The sequence below is a fragment of the Mandrillus leucophaeus genome, unplaced genomic scaffold (genome assembly GCF_000951045.1).
Source record: "Mandrillus leucophaeus isolate KB7577 unplaced genomic scaffold, Mleu.le_1.0 Scaffold30, whole genome shotgun sequence".
Classification (NCBI taxonomy): domain Eukaryota; kingdom Metazoa; phylum Chordata; class Mammalia; order Primates; family Cercopithecidae; genus Mandrillus; species Mandrillus leucophaeus.
Window position 1 is genome coordinate 691,873 of NW_012103143.1, and position 17,787 is coordinate 709,659.

Here is a 17,787-nt window from a genome sequence, read left to right on the forward strand (position 1 = left end):
GCGATCTCGGCTCACTGCAAGCTCCGCCTCCTGGGTTCACGCCATTCTCCTGCCTCAGCCTCCTGAGTAGCTGGGACTACAGGCGCCTGCCACCACGCCCGGCTAATTTTTTGTATTTTTAGTAGACACGGGGTTTCACTGTGGTCTCGATCTCCTGACCTTGTGATCCGCCTGCCTTGGCCTCCCAAAGGGCTGGAATTACAGGCATGAGCCACCACGCCCGGTCCGAAATAATTCTTTTATAACCTATTTCCTTGCTTCTTTTTCATGAACATTTTTCCATGTCAATAAATGTATTTATTTAATATCATTTTCAGTGGCTGACCCGTGACTTATTTTTCTTTTATAGTGGTTGTGTTGATGAACATCCTTGAAGCTACATCTTTGTTTAATGCCCAGAAGATGACTTCCTAGGTTAAAGGGTACACCTTAAATCATTCCCTGGAATGTATAGAAACAGTTGTTTTCTGGACTAATATTAGTTTCAGAGCTGATATATATTAATTCCAAAAGAACTCCATGACAGCATAAACACAGACATTTTGGCAGGTACTGAACAGAATTGCCTAAGAGCAATCACATATTTGGAACAGTTAATTGCTAAAATATTGAAATGATAAGAACCTCTGCAATTCTCACGTTACCAGCCACACCCACGTTGCCGGTTATGACCTGCCTGTCAGGTCCAGTCCCCTCTATCCTATGCTGGGATTGGGTTGCCATGACACCCTGATCAGTAATCTTATCTGATGAATTGCACTGACTCAACACACCATAGCAATCATTTCCACAGCATGTTTTTTTGTTTATTTATTTTTTGAGATGGAGTCTTACTCTGTCACCCAGCCTGGAGTACAGCAGCATGATCTCAGCTCACTGCAACCTTTGTCTCCCAGGTTCAGGTGGTTCTCCTGCCTCAGCCTCCCGAGTAGCTGGGACTACAGGCATGTACCACCATCCCCAGCTAATTTTTTTGTATCTTTAGTAGAGACAGGGTTTCACCATGTTGGCCAGGCTGGTCTCAAACTCCCGACCTCAGTAGAGATGGGGTTTCACCATGTTGGCCAGACTGGTCTCGGTGATCCATCGGCCTTGGCCTCCCAAAGTGCTGGGATTACAGGCATGAGCCACCATGCCCTGCCCACAGCATGATTTTTAAAAATGGCTAATCATTAAAAAAAATTTATTTTGTATCAACTACGTTGTTTGGATGCTTCTGGCATGGGAAATCTCTACTGCACTTACGTACTGCCAAATTTCCCTCCCTGAAAGTTGTGCTCATTTAGGCTTCCTCTCGTGGAAGCACAGCTCAGGGCAGGGTGGGGCCCCGGGGACACCTACTTGGGCGGCTTCTCCACGGTGCGGTAGGAGTTGAAGGACTGCAGCTGGTTCTGGACCCCACTCAGGGAGTTGGCCAGCTGCCGGTCATTGAGGGTCACAATCGTTTGCTCGATCCACTGCAGCAGCTCCGAGGCCAGGGACTCATACTTCTCCACCAGGCGCTCTGCCTCCATGGCATGGTCCAGCACCTGGGAGGCAGAAGACATGGACATGACAGTCCCAGCCACAGGGTCCCTGGCCCAGTCCTGCAGCTCCACCCTGCCCTTGCACTGGGGGAGTAAGACCCCTCAGCCGGGCCTCCTCTGGCCTTTATACCTACTGCCCATGGACAGTACCTTGCCAATTCTCTTGCCTTCCACTGCCAGGGCCTTCATCTTGGAGAAGTAATGGTAGTAAGTAGCCACATAGGTAATGATCGACTTCTCATCTGGCTGGTCCACATTCACATCTGCAAGAGAGGACCATTTGGGTCAGGCCTCCCAGAAGTACATCCACAACTTGCATCAGCTACCCCAAACCCTGGGCCTGCCCAGTCCTCCAAGGCTGACATCTCTCCATCCCCTTTTAGAGCAAAATGACAACTTGGCCATTCAAATGAAAGGGGCACCAAAAGCTCACCTTTTTTCCCTTCTTCTGGAAACAAGAAGGGCCCTCCAAGCAGAGCACAAACCCCAGAAGGAGGCTTTTACTCAGAGTTCCCCATGGAGACCAAAATTAGTTGTTTGGGGAAGAAAAGCAAGAAAAGAGACAGCATTGCTATGTGGGGATGGATCACGGACTTTTAGGCTGGAACAATGTTTAAGAAATCAATGGAGGCCGGGCGCAGTGGCTCACGCCTATAATCCCAGCACTTTGGGAGGCCGAGGTGGGCAGATCACGAGGTCAGAAGATTGAGACCATCCTGGCTAACACGGTGAAACCCCATCTCTACTAAAAATACAAAAAAATAGCTGGGCGTGGTGGTGCACGCCTGTAGTCCCAGCTACTCGGGAGGCTGAGGCAGGAGAACGGTGTGAACCCGGGAGGCGGAGCTTGCAGTGAGCTGAGATCGTGCCACTACACTCCAGCCTGGGGGACAGAGCGAGACTCTGTCTCAAAAAAAAAAAAAGTCAACGGATTGAGGGGCAGCAGGACAGAAGGTATGAACTAAGCCTCTTGAACCTAAGATGCACAGAGCGATGGGCCCTGTGATCCCCGCAGCTCAGTGGGGACAGAGCCCAGCTCTCAGCACCATCTCCAGGTGTGATCACGCTGTTTCTAACCTCAATCCCAAACCTCAGCTGTGGGCCCAAGGAGGGGAGTGTCTTTCAAGCCGAACTGGCTTCCACCACACAACCGAGGCTGACCGTAACTTGAAATCTATGGGTTCTTTTAAATAGGCCAGATTTTATCCTAAAGGTAAGACTATGAGACTGGAAGCCTCTTGCCCATTTCTGGAAACACGCAGGCAGGCAGGAGCCACTGAAGTCATCTCGGAAAGTTACAGAATGCTTAGCTTTATTTCCAGGTTCTGAATTACAGCCATGCTGCCCAGAGGCTCTCTAAGGAGCACTGCATGAAGCCTATGTCTGTTGCTAGCTCGCTGACACTTGTCATTCTGGAGTAAAAGGGTCCAGGTGATAGGGCTACAGGTAGAATGGAAAACAGGGAGAAAATGGCCAAGACCAGCGAACATCCACCCAGTGAACTTCAGGAGCACCTCCAGCAGGGGAGTCACTGGGCCCTTTTCTCCTCCCTGTTCTGGCTGCACCAAGATTGGTCTCCACTCTACCAGAAGCAGCAGAGGAAACACGCTCTGGAGCCAGGCTGCCTGAACGCCAATCTCAGCTCCATCTGCCGGAGGACTTGGGCAAGTTGCTCACCCATTATAGGCCCCCATCGTCTCTTCCATAAACTGAGGATAACAGTACTGATTTCAAAGGGGTATTGTGAAGATTAAAGCATGTCAAGTGCAGAACCAGGTACCAAATAAGAGAAAAATCGCAGTCGGGTACAGGGGCTCACACCTGTTATCCCAGTGCATTGGGAGGCCGAGGTGGGCGGATCACAAGGTCAGGAGTTAGAGACCAGCCTGACCAACATGGTGAAACCCCGTCTCTACTAAAAATACAAAAACTAGCCGGCCTGGTGGCATATGCCTGTAATCCCAGCTACTCGGGAGGCTGAGGAAGGATAATTGCTCGAACCCAGGAGGCGGAGGTTGCAGTGAGCTGAGATCGCACCATTGCACTCCAGTCTGGGCAACAGAGCGAGACTCCATCTCAAAAAAAAAAAAAAAGAGCCCAATCGCTGTTACTGATCTCATCTATCTTGTCAGCATTATGACCAGAACCACAGGAACCAATCAGCAAGGTCAGCTGACCACAGGCCAGGTCTGGGTAAGAGTGGAAGGTCATGCAGCTTAATTTTTTTTCTTTTTTTTTTGAGACGGAGTCTTGCTCTGTCGCCCAGGCTGGAGTGCAGTGGCCAGATCTCAGCTCACTGCAAGCTCCGCCTCCCGGGTCCACGCCATTCTCCTGCCTCAGCCTCCCGAGTAGCTGGGACTACAGGCGCCCGCCACCTCGCCCGGCTAGTTTTTTGTATTTTTTAGTAGAGACGGGGTTTTGCCGTGTTAGCCAAGATGGTCTCGATCTCCTGACCTCGTGATCCGCCCGTCTCGGCCTCCCAAAGTGCTGGGATTACAGGCTTGAGCCTCCGCACCCAGCCGCTTAATTTTTTTTCTTAAAAATTTGTTTTAAAAAAATAAAGACAGGTCTCGCTGTTGCCCAGGCTGGAGTACAGTGACTATTGACAGGTGTGATCCCACTACTGATCAGTGTGGGAGTTTTGACCTGCTCCATTCTGACTTGGGCTGGTTCAGTCCTCCTTAGGTAACCTGGTGGTCCCCTGATCCCAGGAGAACACCAATGCTGATCTTAGTGTGGATACCCGATCAGCATAGCCCACTGCAGCCTAGAACTCTTGGGCTCAAGTGATCCTCTCACCTCAGCCTCCCTAGCAGCTAGCACTACAGGCAGGTGCCACCGTGGCCAGCAACATGTAGCTGAATTTAGAATCCTAGAATTTTCGAAGAACCCTTACAGACCAATTCCGTCTTTTAAGACATGAGGAAACTGAGCCACAGAGGCCAGCCACTGGCTGTATGTCACAGAGCTCCTGTGTGCTCTGCCCAGGACACAACTCACAGCCCAGTGCTCTTTCTGTCACTGGGCTGCCCTTCTTCTGACCTACAGTCTTTTGTTAGAAAAAAACTGAGAAATGATTTTCATACCACAAAATTCACCCTTTTAATGTATATAATTCAGTGGTTTTCAGTGTAAAGATGTATTTTTTAGGGGGAGGGGTAGTCATGGGGTCTCAGTATGTTGCCCAGGCTGGTATCAAACTCCTGGGCTCAAGCGATCCTCCTGCCTTGGCCTCCCAAAGTGCTGGGTGTGAGCTACCCCATGGTTTTCAGCATATTTACAAGGTTGTGTAACTATCACCACTTTCTAATTCCAGAACATTCTCTTCCCCCACCAAAGAAGCCCCTGTATCGGTTGGTGGTTACTCCATGTCTTCCCCCGCTGCGGCCCCTGGCAACCACTGGTCCACCTCCTGTCTCTACCCTACCACCTCTTTTTCACATAGCTCTGGCCCCACCTTCGGGATCCAGCAGCTTGGTAAGTCCCAGTTCCTTTTCAGCCAGATTGAATGCATTCTGCAGATTATAGTGCGCATTACACTTCTTCAGAGACTCAAAATCCAGCAGGTCTGGCCTGGGTGGGGAGGAAAGACAGAAGGGATCAGAAACATGTGAGATCTTAAAGAGGAAGAGGAAACCCACACCAATCTTTATCCCTAAGTCACCGACCCAATTTTGTCCAGAAGTAGGCATCCCAAACCCACACTGCTGCTCACAGCCCCTCCCCATACCGCCTCCCCTGCTTCCCATCACAAGCGCTCTGTGCAGTCCTGCACCCCCACGTTCTGGTTCTGCTCCGAGTGCTATCCCTTCCTTCTGACTGCTGTGCAGCGCGTCTCATCTCTGTCTCCACATGTGCAGCCGAGGTCACTAGCCGACCCCATCTTCTCACCGGTGTTTATGCACGATGGCGTTGAAGGCTAGTCCATCTCTCCAGCTGGTGGTGAAGTTGTGTACATTGACGTTGGGATAACTATAAACAGAGATTCGGAAAATGGTGAGTAGGGCTGAGCCCTGGTCTGTGATTCCAGGGCAGTCACCCGCTCATGGTTCCTGGAGTCCAGCACAGCCTGGGGGTCACTGACCCTCCAGTGCCACATGCCCAGGGCATCCTCACCCTGCAGTCTTCATCTGGCACCACAGAAGCAGGGCATCCTTGGCTGACTTCTTCTCCTTGTTGTCTTCTGTCTCCACACTGATGTCTTGGATCTAGGAAGGAAGCAAGCAGGGCCCTCACTCCCTGGACAGGAACTCCTGGTGTTATCAGAGATGCTCAGATAAATAGCAGGAAACCACTCTTTAGACTGTGGTAATGGGGTGGACAGGCATAGCCTGAGGTCCTTTCAACCTAGGCCAGGGACCACAGAACACTGGGTGGAAGGGGTTTGAGGCAGCAGATTAGGGTAGGATGCTGAAGAATGGATGTGTCCCTGAGTGGAGGTGCTGGTCCCTCCAGGTGGGGAACTGCAGGCGGAAGAGTGAATCTTCTCTGAGAGCTGGCTCTCCAAGGTGTCTGAAAGCTGGCTTTCCAAGGTGAAGCCGACAGAACCCGGGAAGGAAGGGGGTGATCAGGAAAGCTGTGATGACATGAGGACACTGGGGCATGGGAAGGAGGAGGGTGACTGTTCCACTGGGGGAGGCCAGCAGAGTTTATGGCAGGGGATTGGGGCCAGTGACCAGACCCTCTAGAAGTTCCCAAACCCCTTGTGGTGAAGGACCAGTTTGTAAAACTTCTAGTCCCTTGTGGACCAACCTGTGGTCCTACTGCACACGACCAGAGCACAGGGAACTTGCCACAGGGGTTTGCCATTCACCCACGCTGGTTTCTACCCTGTTGAAGGAGGGGAGTCCACTGATCTGGTGGTTGGATAGCGCCGCAATGGCAACTGCTATATAAGGTTCTAGATCCTCCGTCTTTGTGTTTATTGTGTCACGGGCCAGCAGGAACGGTCTGTGGTGCAGAATCAGGGCAGGAACCACACCCTGTGTGACAGTGTGCTGGGGTACCTGGAATCGAAGGATGATGGTCCAGACCAGCCCAAGGGTCAGTCGGTGGTTTCCGTCCACAATGTCATGGGACCCCATGTTTTCCAAGTGCACTTTCTGCTCCTTGAGGAACTGCAGTGCCTTGTCCACGTTCTCCAGGCAGTGGATCCGCATGCGGCCCTTTGTGGGCTTTGGCTGTGGAGGGACGGGGGCAAAATGGCATGGGACTGTGGGCTTCCACCTTCTTCCCCAGCCTTCCCAGGGCCCGGCTTTGCACACCTTCCCCATGACCTACCTCAGGAACACAGGCACAGCCCCAGGGCTGGAGCCAAAGCTGAGGTTACAGATGAGGCTTGGGCAGATTAAGATTCCCAAGGGAATTAATTGCACCCAGAGTAGGTGGAAAAAGAAATGTTTTCAATGGGGCCACTGTTCCTGTCTCCATGAAGCAGTGCTCCTATGTAATCCAAGTGGCAAAGGCGCTCGAAATGAACCCATCCTCTGAGCAGAGGGAGCCACTGCTTCCCGCCCTGTGCCGTCACTCTCTCTGAGGGCTGTTCCTCCAGCTGGTCCCCTTGGACACTTTTCTGAGGCCCCCTCTTCCCTTCATGACCACAGCTCACCAGTGTCTCTCCCGAGAGCACCTCGAGGAGCCTCAGCAGGTTGCGTCCATCCCGGAGGTCGCTGTACAGGTCCCCCACCCGGCACGTGACCCGGGCCAGGTGCGAGTTTACCCACTTGGTGAAGGTTTTCTTCTGCACGGCTTCTCGTTCATCTGCAGTGGCAACATGGGGTTATTTCTGTCCTTCGAGTTCAGCATGCCTGCTTCTAAACACCAGTTGGCAGGGGTGGGGGATGGAGGAGCCTGAGAGATGGGAAGCGGGGTCCTCCAAGGAGGAGGAAGGGAAGGAAGATGACCAGGAGGAAAGCCCATAACTTGGAATGAGCTCATAAGCAAGGTAAAGAAGAAAGATGAAAGACAGAAAACAGGCTTTGAGAAGAAAGGATGAAGACCTTGGAAACCGTGGGACATACAGGGAGGGGCTGGAGTGGGGCAGTCGTGTAAGTGGTGGAACACTGGTCAAGTGACTTCATCCATCAGAGCCCCAATGTCCTCATCTGTAAAATGGGAACATCACTTTCTACTTCAACAGGTCATTGTGTTGATTAAATGAGACAAGGTATATAAAACACCTAGTTGGTGCCCGGCACAAAATGGCTCCTTGGTGAGCTGCTGTTATAAAGTGGTGTGATCTGACCTGCAGGAGAGCAAGAGCTGCCCAGGCCGGTGGGAGGTATGGCTGTTTTCTTTTGGTTGTGGACAAAGGAGAGGGTGTGGGCTAAAATCATAGCAGCGGCTCTTCCAAGCGGTCATTAGGACTTGATGGTATAGAGGCTGCAGGCCTCCTGAGTCAGCTTACTGTTCCTTGGATAACTTAAAAGAAAAGGCAGGCTCCTCTGTTTTGGGGGTTGGGGACGGTACGTTCAACAGGCTGCAAGGGGATTCAGTTCCAGGACATAAACACCCCATTGCCCAGAAGAACAAGATGTTGAGAGTCGGCAACTGGGAAAACAGTGAGGCCAGGAACCATGAGGGAGAAAAGCCAGGCAGAGTTAGGCACCAATCTCAAAAAAAAGTTAGGCAATGCCCTGCTGCCCAGCCCACAGAGGAGGGGAGCTACTGAAGAGGGGAAATAAGTACTAGGTTTCATAGGAAAATAAAAATTAAGAACGTTCTAAGTGACAAAGTGAAAGCATCAGAAGCTGCTCTGGTGATGAGGATTTCTGCCACTTCCCCACAGAGAGCCCTGTGCAAGGACCCAACCCAAGTGGCTGGGGTCTGAAGAGTCACTTTTGCTTCCGTCTCAGCACCAGCATCTCAGACACCAGAAAGACTCATCCCTTAATCTCACATTCCTAAGCACCTCACCCATAAGACACAGCAACACACCCACGTCGCTCCCTGTCTCTTACTTTCAGCCACTATACCGGCACAAAACCTGGGGTCCTAATAACAACATGGGATGGCCCCATGCTCTCCAGCACCCGTGAAACCAAGGGTGCCTTGGGGCCTCCTGGCAGGTCTACAGGCCCCATCTGAGCCAGGAGGAGCCTGGGTCACAGGCCATCGCTGGATCCAGGGGGACTGCCTGCTGCTGGGCACCCTGGGGTGAGACCATTTTGGCACACAGGCAGAAGACACAGAAGTAGTGTCAGCTAGGAGGAAAATGGGCAAAGTCAAGCACAAGAAACCAAGTGTTATGTCACAAGACGCCCACAGCATCCCAAGATCCTTACACACACACACACCAGTGATTCCCAGAAACACACCCAAGCACTTGTGCCAGAGTGAACACACACCTGCGCAGACATCTACCTGGGCCTGTTTGCACAGATCCTCTCCTTCAAGACACTCCCTCTGCTTCCACACACACTGCCCCCATGCACACATTCAGACACACACTCAGAAGCGTGGAAAACACAATCTCCCGGTCCCTGGGCCTGGCTCACCCCTACTCCTCCCCTAACTGTCCTGGCAGGCGCTCCACTGCCAGATCCAGATCTGCCTTAGAGGCACTGTTGGGGCCTCCCCGGGTGCTGGTGCCCCTGCGCCCCCCAAGGCTGGTTGCCTTTGCTCCATGCAGCACCCCAAGGCCCGGCAGTCACACCCACCCATGCCATCATACACGGTCCCTGCCAGTGGATCCAAGCCTTTCCCCATTCCGTTGACATCTGTGTATTTTCCAGCCTCTTGTAATTATCCCCTCCAAGCTGCATCACATTGTCTCCCAGCACAAACACTGGAGTCACACTGTATCCCGTGCTGGGTCCTCAGCTCAGCTCCGGCCACTCTCCCCACACCCAGGTCCCTCTGGCCCAGGCGCAGTCGTCCATACAGGGGGCCCCCGGGCCTCACCTTGTAGCTGTTTGAAGCGTCCTTCCAGCACGCTGGCATACTGAGCAGGGTTGATGAAGGCAGCTGGTGAGAGCAGGAGGCCCCCGGGGTTCTGGGCCCCTTCCACAGCCTCATAGTAAAACTCGCCGGCCTCGTGCAGGCCGTTCCCGTGCACCCTGTTCACTCCGTTCCCATTCATGCTGCCAGCTGCTGGCTACAGAGCCCAGGGCCCAGAGTCCATGCTCCCCGCCGGCAGGGGGCCAGTTTCTGTTCCCCAGTGGAACCTCAGGCTGGACTCCAGGGTCGGGGGATTCAAGAATGGTGGGAATTACAAGGAGTGGCAAAAAGAGTTACAGGGTGTCCCGAGCTCCTGAGACAGAGAGTGAGGGCACGCCTGGCTGTGGCGAGAGGGGACAGGCGGCTCCAGACAAACAGGTTGGACAGTGTCGGGGAGGGGAAGGAGGCGGAGTGTGGCTGGCGGGGGCAGGGCCAGGCCCTGTGGGGCGGCGGAGGAGGGCACTGCCAGCGCCTTCGAGACCCGCCCATCAGGCCCCAAGTTACCTAAGAATACGCAAGATCCACGAGAGGGGCCCCCCAATGCAAACTCCTGTTTCCCAAAGGTTTGCAGGAACAGCGAGGGCAACCCCTCTCTGGGTGACTCTGGGAGGTCCTTCTCTAGGATGTGTGGGCTTTGAGCCCCAGCTCAGAAACAGACAAAGAGAAATCCGGAAATGAGGAGATCCTCAAAGAGGAAAGGCCAGGCACTGTGCGAGGTATTTTCTTTTACTCCCTTGTCTGTGAAATGGGCACTGTTTCCACCTTTCCAGCTGTTTACCACCACCTCCAGTGCCAGCTCCTTCCCTGCCCTCCGGCCCACCAGGGCCGTCCTCCACCAGGCCATCCCAGCCCCCAGACACCCTGCTGCTGGGCGCATCTACCAGGCGCCCTTCCCCTCGGCTTCAGCGTTTACCATGTGCAGCCTACACTTGCCCTTCCCTGTCTTCATTCATTCAGTGTTTATTTGACACTTACTGGCTGGAGACAGTGCTAGGCAAAGCCCATGCAGAGCTGCCTCTTCAGGGGAGCCCAGTTTAGTGGTGGAGATAAACACCCAATGACAGCACGAGGTCGCACAGATGTGTGCAGACACAGTGACAGTCCTGCCTGGCCCGAGTTATGTGCAGCCAGACATGGTGACAGTCCTGGGAGGGATGTGTCCTATGTACACAGGCTTGGTGACAGTCCTGGGAGGCATGTGTCCTATGTGCACAGGCATGGTGACAGTCCTGGGAGGCATGTGTCCTATGCACACAGGCATGGTGACAGTCCTGGGAGGCATATGTCCTATGTACACAGGCATGGTGACAATACTGGGTGGCACTTGTCATGTGTGCAAACATGGTGGGTGGCACATGTTGTACACACATAGACATCATGACAGTTCTAGAGGCTACATGAATCCAAAACCAGAGTGCCAGGAATATTTCCCCCAAACATGACATTCTCCATAACCCACACCTTCTGTCTTCTCTGATGTATAGACGCACTGGTAGGAGAGTTTCACAGCCGGCCTGAAGACCCAACCAGCAGGACAGAGAAGCCCAGGAGAAAATGAGAGGGGGTCCCAGGAAGTTATGGCTGCCACAAGGGGGTCCTCAGACTGGTGCTGAGCTGGCTCAAAAGAATCACTTAGGGAGCTTTTGAAAAACCCTGAGTTCTGGACCAAGATTCTAATTTTCTGCGTCTAGGGAGGAGTTTGGAAACCTGTATTTGTTACAAAAACATCCCTGGGTGATCCTGTAAAACATGTGGCCAGGTTTGGGAACCTCCCTCTTGGAGTCTCTCTTCTTCTAGGGGCCAAGCCCACCCCCACTGGGAGCACCACCTCTTGGTGAGAGTAGCTGGGGCCTTTCAGACTGGGTTGGGTTGGGCTGGGCTGGGCAGCCGGCAGGTCAATGGTAATGACAAGGGTGGGATGGAGGAGGAAGCCAAACGGGGTGGGTGGCCTTGGGGTGTGTGGGTGAGTCAGCCCCACGCCAGCCACTGGTGGTGTCAGGTGGCAGCCGCACTCTTGTTGCCATGACAACTCCTCCCCCGGAAGACAGGGAGGCCGTCAGACGAGTTTCTACTCAGAGCAGAGAGCCCAGGCCCCAGGCCGTAGGGAAGGGTAGGGGCCAAGGAAGGCAGAGAGCACACCCGGGAGAATGGGCAGCTGCTGAAACCAGCAGCAGCGGGAGGAGGGAACCTGCTTCAGGGAACAGGCAGATGAGATAATGGGAGTAACAGGCGGCAGGTGGAAGGAACAGGTGGGGAGGGAGCAGAGGGGAAATAATAGACCAGGAACAGGTGTGGGAAATGACAGTGGGAAATCAAAGAAGATACAACAAGGGCATGACAGGTAAGGGAGAGGTGGGCGGAGACGGGAGCGGCAAGAGCGAGAGTGCTGAAGGATGAAGGGGCGTGACCCTGGGGGCTGAGGCCAGAGAGGGAAGCTGTTTTAGTCAGCTTAGCCAGTCCAGGGGCCAGTGCAGGGTCTCTAGGCTTGCGGGGAGGAGCTGGGGAAAGTTCTGAATGGCCTGAAGGCTATTCTTGAGGCTGGATTTGGGGACCAGGGAATTGATAGAGTGTTCTGGGTCTCCCACTTAGAAAGAAAAGTCAGTCTTCCCATAAAGTTAAAGGGCTCTTCATGACGAGCTGACAAAGCCTCCTCCAGCATCCCCCCACCTCGACCCTCCCCTGACCTCACCTGCCAGAGCCTTAATGCGAGACCTCTCAAAGAGGCGGGCTGAGCTGCTGTCATTGTCCCAGTCTGAGTCAGGAAGGTCCCAGCGGTTGTTGATGTCACTGTACTGGCCCTGGATCTCCAAGCTGTCAAAGTCTGTGGGTGACAGAGTGCTGCTCATGGTGGTGGCTGGCTTCCTGCTCCTGCAAGGAGAATGCGGCCAGTGAGGGTTGTCGAGGGACCACTAAGCCCTCCACTCACCACCAGGGCCTTCTGTCTTCCTGCCCTACCTGTGCCCCGCTCTCCTTGTGGCCAGAGGCTGTGGTTGGCTGCTCAGTGGAAATCAGCCCCCAGAGGGAGAGGGGAAGCCACCGGGGAAGCCTAGGGACAGGAATACATCAGAAGCACAGAAAGTGAAGCAGGAAGGCGGCAGCAGCTCAGAGTAATGCGGTGGTCAGGAAAGGCTCCAACGGCTTCGGGCCAGAGACAGATGGGTTTGGGGGTAAGGAAAGGGGTGATGGGCTTCAGTGCTTCAGACAGCAGTGTACAGCCCAGGATAATGCAGGGAGCACATACGGGGCCCTGTGGGCAATAATGACTAGAAAGTGGCATTCTTTCCTTCCACAAACTGTCCTGAGCCTGTGATCAACCCAAGATGGCCTCCTCTACCCTGTCGGCAAGTTGAGATAAAAAGACCCAGATTCGTTGGACGCAGTGGCTCACACCTGTAATCCCAGCACTTTGGGAGGCTGAGGTGGGTGGATCACCTGAGGTCAGAAGTTCAAGACCAGCCTGACCAACATGGTGGAAACCCATCTCTACTAAAACTACAAAAAATTAGCTGGGCATAGTGGCAGGCGCCTGTAATCCCAGCTACTCTGGAGGTTGAGGCAGGAGAATCGCTTGAACCTGGGTGCACCACTGCACTCCAGCCTGGACAAGAGAGCGAGACTTGTCTTTAAAAAAAAAAAAAAAAAGGACCCAGATTCTGCTCTTGAGCTAAGAAAAAGCTATGATACACCAGGAAGATTGATGTGCTGTTTGGCAAGTATGGATATACCAGGAAGATTGATACGCTGTTTGGCAAGTGCCCAGGAGTTCAAAGGAGGACACAGTATGGTTCTCTCCCCTTCGTTTGCTTTGGTTTGCCACAGAGAACGTTAGTAAGTACTCAATAAATGTCGGCTGTGACACGTCCCTGCCACTGACATGCATCACCTCACCATAACTTCCCGTGGGGGTGAGGGCCCACTATCATCCCCATTTCATAGATAAGGAAGCCGCACAAAAGGCATTAAGTTGGCCAGGCGCAGTGGCTCACGCCTGTAATCCCAGCACTTTGGGAGGCTGAGGCGGGTGGATCATCTGAGGTCAGGAGTTCGAGACCAGCCTGGCCAACATGGTAAAACCCCGCCTCTACTAAAAATACAAAATTAGCCGGGCATGGTAGCACAAGCCTGTAGTCCCAGCTACTGGGAAGGCTGAGACAGGAGAATCACTTGAACCTGGGAGGCAGAGGCTGCAGTGAGCCGAGATTGCGCTACTGCACTCCAGCCTGGGCAAGACAGAGTGAGACTCCGCCTCAAAAAAAAAAAAAAAAAAAAGACACTAAGTTACTGGTTCAAGGTCACGCAGCTGGAAGAAACAGTGCTGGGTTTTGAAAAGTTCTTTCCGACTCTGGGGACACACTCTTAATCGCAGCCTCTTGAACAGAGAATATACACAGGTTCCTCAACCATCCTGGAGGCCTCGAGTCCTCCCCGGAGGGATGAGCAGCCATGGCTCCTGCCTAGGGCCCAGGCTGGGGAAATGTGAACCACGTCTGCTCAACAGCACTACTTATGGCTCTAACTTACGCAAACACACTCTGTGCTCAAAACTAAAAAAATGAGGTTCAGAATAGCTGCTGGGGATTTAAAAAAAAAAAAAAACCAACCTCTACTGTCCAAAGTTCTTGCGTAATTCAGCATTCAGCAGCCATTTGAGAGAGGGGAGGGGACTGGGTCTGTAACTTTCACAAAACCCCCAATTCTGCATTTCTCCTGATCCCTACTTCCTAGGACCAGGGCTGTGGTCTTGGTAGCCTCAGATTCTGGAAAGGAAGGAGGTATGTAGAAGACAGAAGTGCTGGGTGTTGAGACTCGGGTAGGTGGTGAGACCCATGGGCATACAAAGGCAGGACCTGGCTTCCATCATTAACGAATTCCATGAAGCTGAACCTGACCTGCTTGAAGGCCAGGGTTGTCTGCCCCTCCCCTTTCTCCTAAAGAGAAAATGTGCGCAAGGATTTTTCTTGGGAGGAGCATTAATGAGATACAAGGGAGCTAAGGTCTAAGGCTTGTAGATTTGGGCTTTAATTCCCTCTAGAAGGAAAGGGAACTTGATTTCTACTAGGCCTAGGACTCTTCTCATTCAAAATCCACCATTTCTCCCCACAGATTCTCTGGATTTGTTCTGTAAATATTTATATAAAAATATATTCTAGGGCAGAGTTGAATCACCCTGAGCAAAGAGCGCTGTGGGCAAGGCATGACCTGAACTAGCATCACCTAATACTCTCAGCTTCTAGACAGGAAAGTAGTCCACGCCTCAGGACCAAGTGTAATTCCACTTCTCTCGGCCCCTCAAATTAGTGCTTCCTAACCAGCAGCCACACTTATGCTCAGCTCTGGGATGGACATCTCCAGCACTCAAACTCTCCCTGCACAGATCTGCCCACAAAAACGCCTACACCCAAGTCCCACCCTGCCCCCGCTTCGGTTTCCATGACCCCTTACTAGGAGTCACAAACGTACCAAGGCTAGCCCCCGGGAGTGTTTCGCTGGGCCAATAAGCTATTTTTAAATGACTGATTTTTTGGCCAGGTGAGGAGGCTCATGCCTGTAATCCCAGCACTTTAGGAGGCCAAGGCGGGCAGATCACCTGAGGTCAGGAGTTCGACACCAGCCTGGCCAACAAGGCGGAACCCCGTCTCTACTAAAAATACAAAAACTCAGCTGGGTGTGGTAGCAGGTGCCTGTAGTTCCAGCTACTCAGGAGGCTGAGGCTGTCAAGTCGCTTGAACCTGGGAGGCGGAGGTTGCAGTGAGCCAAGACTGCACCATTGCACTCTAGCCTGGGTGACAGAGTAAAACTTGTCTTAAAAAAAAAAAAAGAAAAAAAAAAAGAAAAAAAAAGAAAAAAGACTAATTTTGGATTCCTTTAGATGGGTCTGCATTATCTCTCTACAGGCCCAGCCACTTCACATACTATGTTACCTGCCTGGCCCCAACTGCTGAGGTTTGCAAACCCAACCTCATACATCTTTGTACTCCACAAAGAGCAGAAACTCAAAGAAGCTAACCATCTGACCCTGTCTCCAAACTACAGTATCTCTGAGGCCCCTGCAAGCTGCACAGAACCTAAACATGGACTGCTTTGGCTTATTTTGGGGGCTCCAACTTGGTCCTCCCAAGGGGAGGGGCAGACAACCCTGGCTTTCAAGCAGGTCAGGTTCAGCTTCATGGAACCAGTTAATGATGGAAGCCAGGTTCTGCCTTTGTGTGTCCATGGGCACACACCTCCCCACCTACCCGAGTCTCACCACCCATCACTTCTGTCTTCTCCACACCTCCTTCCTTTCCAGAACCAGTGACTGCCAAGACCACAGCCCTGGTCCTAGGAAGTAGGGCTCAGGAGAAATGCAGAATTGGGGGTTTTGTTAAAGTTACAAAGGGGTCCAATTGGGAGCCAGACCCTCCAGGGAAGTCCAACTGTTAGAATGTCCCTGTGGATTCCTACCATTACCAAGAGAAAGTATGGAGCTAGAACCTCGTCTTCCCCCAAATAAAACCTCGGCCACTTAAATGCGCCTCTCCCCAAATTGAATTTGAAGCATGCAAGCTGTGTGTCCTGAGTTTCCAGAAATGCTGTGATATGGATAAGGAACCACGCTGGCACTGGTGTCCTTAGATCACAGACCCCCACAGGGCCACCATGTTGTGACTCCAGGGAGTTTGTTCCCATAGCCTTCCATGTGAATGGTGCTCTCTGGCATTGTTCAGCATGTGGCTCTGAGGCTCTGCTACCTCTGTGTCTCTAGGTCTTGGTTTCTGAGCATTCTGGCTCTGCAGCTCCCTGGCCTTGTGGACAATATGCTGTGTTCTCAGCATGTGTCCCCTGCTGCCACCTCTAGATTCCCACTGATTTCTATTTGCGTTTCTCCTACACATATCCAGCGCTGTTTTCTTGCCACTGAGTAGATCATTCCTCACCTATGACCAGGGTCTCCATGCTCACACTTCCTCAGTTGGCCAGCAGCCCCCCCCCCCAGCTTCATGACCCCCTGTCTCTCTTGAAGCCAGAGAATCCTCAATTGTCCTCTCTTCCACGGATTCCTGAAGTCTGGCAATAGGGCGGTGCAGTAGCTAATCCAGATTACAGTCTCATCATACCTTATTCTTAGCAATTGACCTCAAGGCCAGGCCCAAGTAGCTTACACTGTTAGTGCTAGAAGAATGCCAACCCCCGCCAGTTGCAGGCTTGGGGTCCTGCTGGAATCTACGCCAGGCACTGCTAGAGGCAGACTAGGCTCACACGTGCTGATCCTCCAGGGCAGCTTTCCTCTCTTTCAGCTGATATGTTAAGCTAGAAATCCTATACCCTGGGCTAGAGGCTGCCTTGTACCCTAATTCTTCCTCTCACCACCTCCTGCTCCTGATGAATTCTTTCCCTCGCTCAGAGTTGATCATTCCCTCCTCTGTGCTCCCAGGGCACTTCGGCATGCAGCTAGTATTGTACTTATCACATCACATTACAGTTAGTTGTTTACATGTCTCTCTGCCCACTCCACATTTAACTCATTGAGGACAAGGGCTGTTTACTCGTTTTGGTGTTTTTCCAGACTCAGTACAATAGATATGCAATAAAGAGATACTGAATGACTTGACTATAATTCATTTTTTTTGGCTATCGAATTAATGTCTTTCTTAGGACTAGAGAGAAGCTCAAGGAAAGAATGAACAGGGCATGGGAGAAGACCTGCTCCTGGGCTGGGATACTTTCAGGTTGAGCTCAACAGCTCAGGACTGGGGATTCTCAAACTTCCATGAATCACAACAACCTGGAGGACTGTTAAATCACAGGTCACTCCCCACATCCCCCAGCTTCTGAGTCGCTACTTCCGGGGTGATACCTGGGAATGTGCATTTCTAACCTATTCCCGGGTGACACTGAAGCTACTGGTCTGGGGACCGCACTTTGAGGGCCACCCTTGTCCAAAGATGGGAAGCAGCTGGAATTGGTTAGAGGAGCCATGAGTACTGAGAAGACACAAAGTTTCAGGGGTGAGTGTGACCCAGGGTTAGCTTCTTGGTCTGCTCAGGCCTTCCCCACACTAAACTCAAATATCACTTCCCCTCAGGAGCTCAGACAATGAGAGAGGAAGATGAAGATGGAGTAGGTGCCAGAGGTAATGAAAGAAACAGTGCTGATGCCCCAACAGCGAACTGCAGATATGCGGGAGGAGGACGGCAGAGCTAGAGAAGTCATGGGAAGGCAGAGTTGAACAAATGACAGCGGGATGAATAATAGATTAGAAGAAATGGGGACTTTGGCAAAGTTCAAATCTTATTTGCTTCTAAGTATAAATGGGTGGACTGGCAGAGAGATAAAAGGAAAA

At 52.3% G+C, this 17,787-nt stretch overlaps 1 protein-coding gene across 1 annotated transcript in view; it reads right to left on the bottom strand.

Moving 5' to 3' along the window:
* Positions 1-12,463, bottom strand: part of SPTBN2 (spectrin, beta, non-erythrocytic 2) — a 36,103-nt gene extending 23,640 nt beyond the window's left edge. Inside the window, exons 1-9 of the mRNA XM_011986959.1 lie at positions 12,420-12,463; positions 12,154-12,332; positions 7,135-7,286; positions 6,533-6,706; positions 5,643-5,734; positions 5,418-5,498; positions 4,984-5,099; positions 1,677-1,789; positions 1,342-1,529 (exon numbers count right to left, since the gene is read on the bottom strand). Of these exons, the coding sequence (XP_011842349.1) occupies positions 1,342-1,529; positions 1,677-1,789; positions 4,984-5,099; positions 5,418-5,498; positions 5,643-5,734; positions 6,533-6,706; positions 7,135-7,286; positions 12,154-12,310 (1,073 nt within the window). The 5' untranslated portion in view covers positions 12,311-12,332; positions 12,420-12,463. The remainder of the gene's footprint in view (positions 1-1,341; positions 1,530-1,676; positions 1,790-4,983; positions 5,100-5,417; positions 5,499-5,642; positions 5,735-6,532; positions 6,707-7,134; positions 7,287-12,153; positions 12,333-12,419) is intronic.
* Between the last annotated feature and the right edge of the window lie 5,324 nt (positions 12,464-17,787).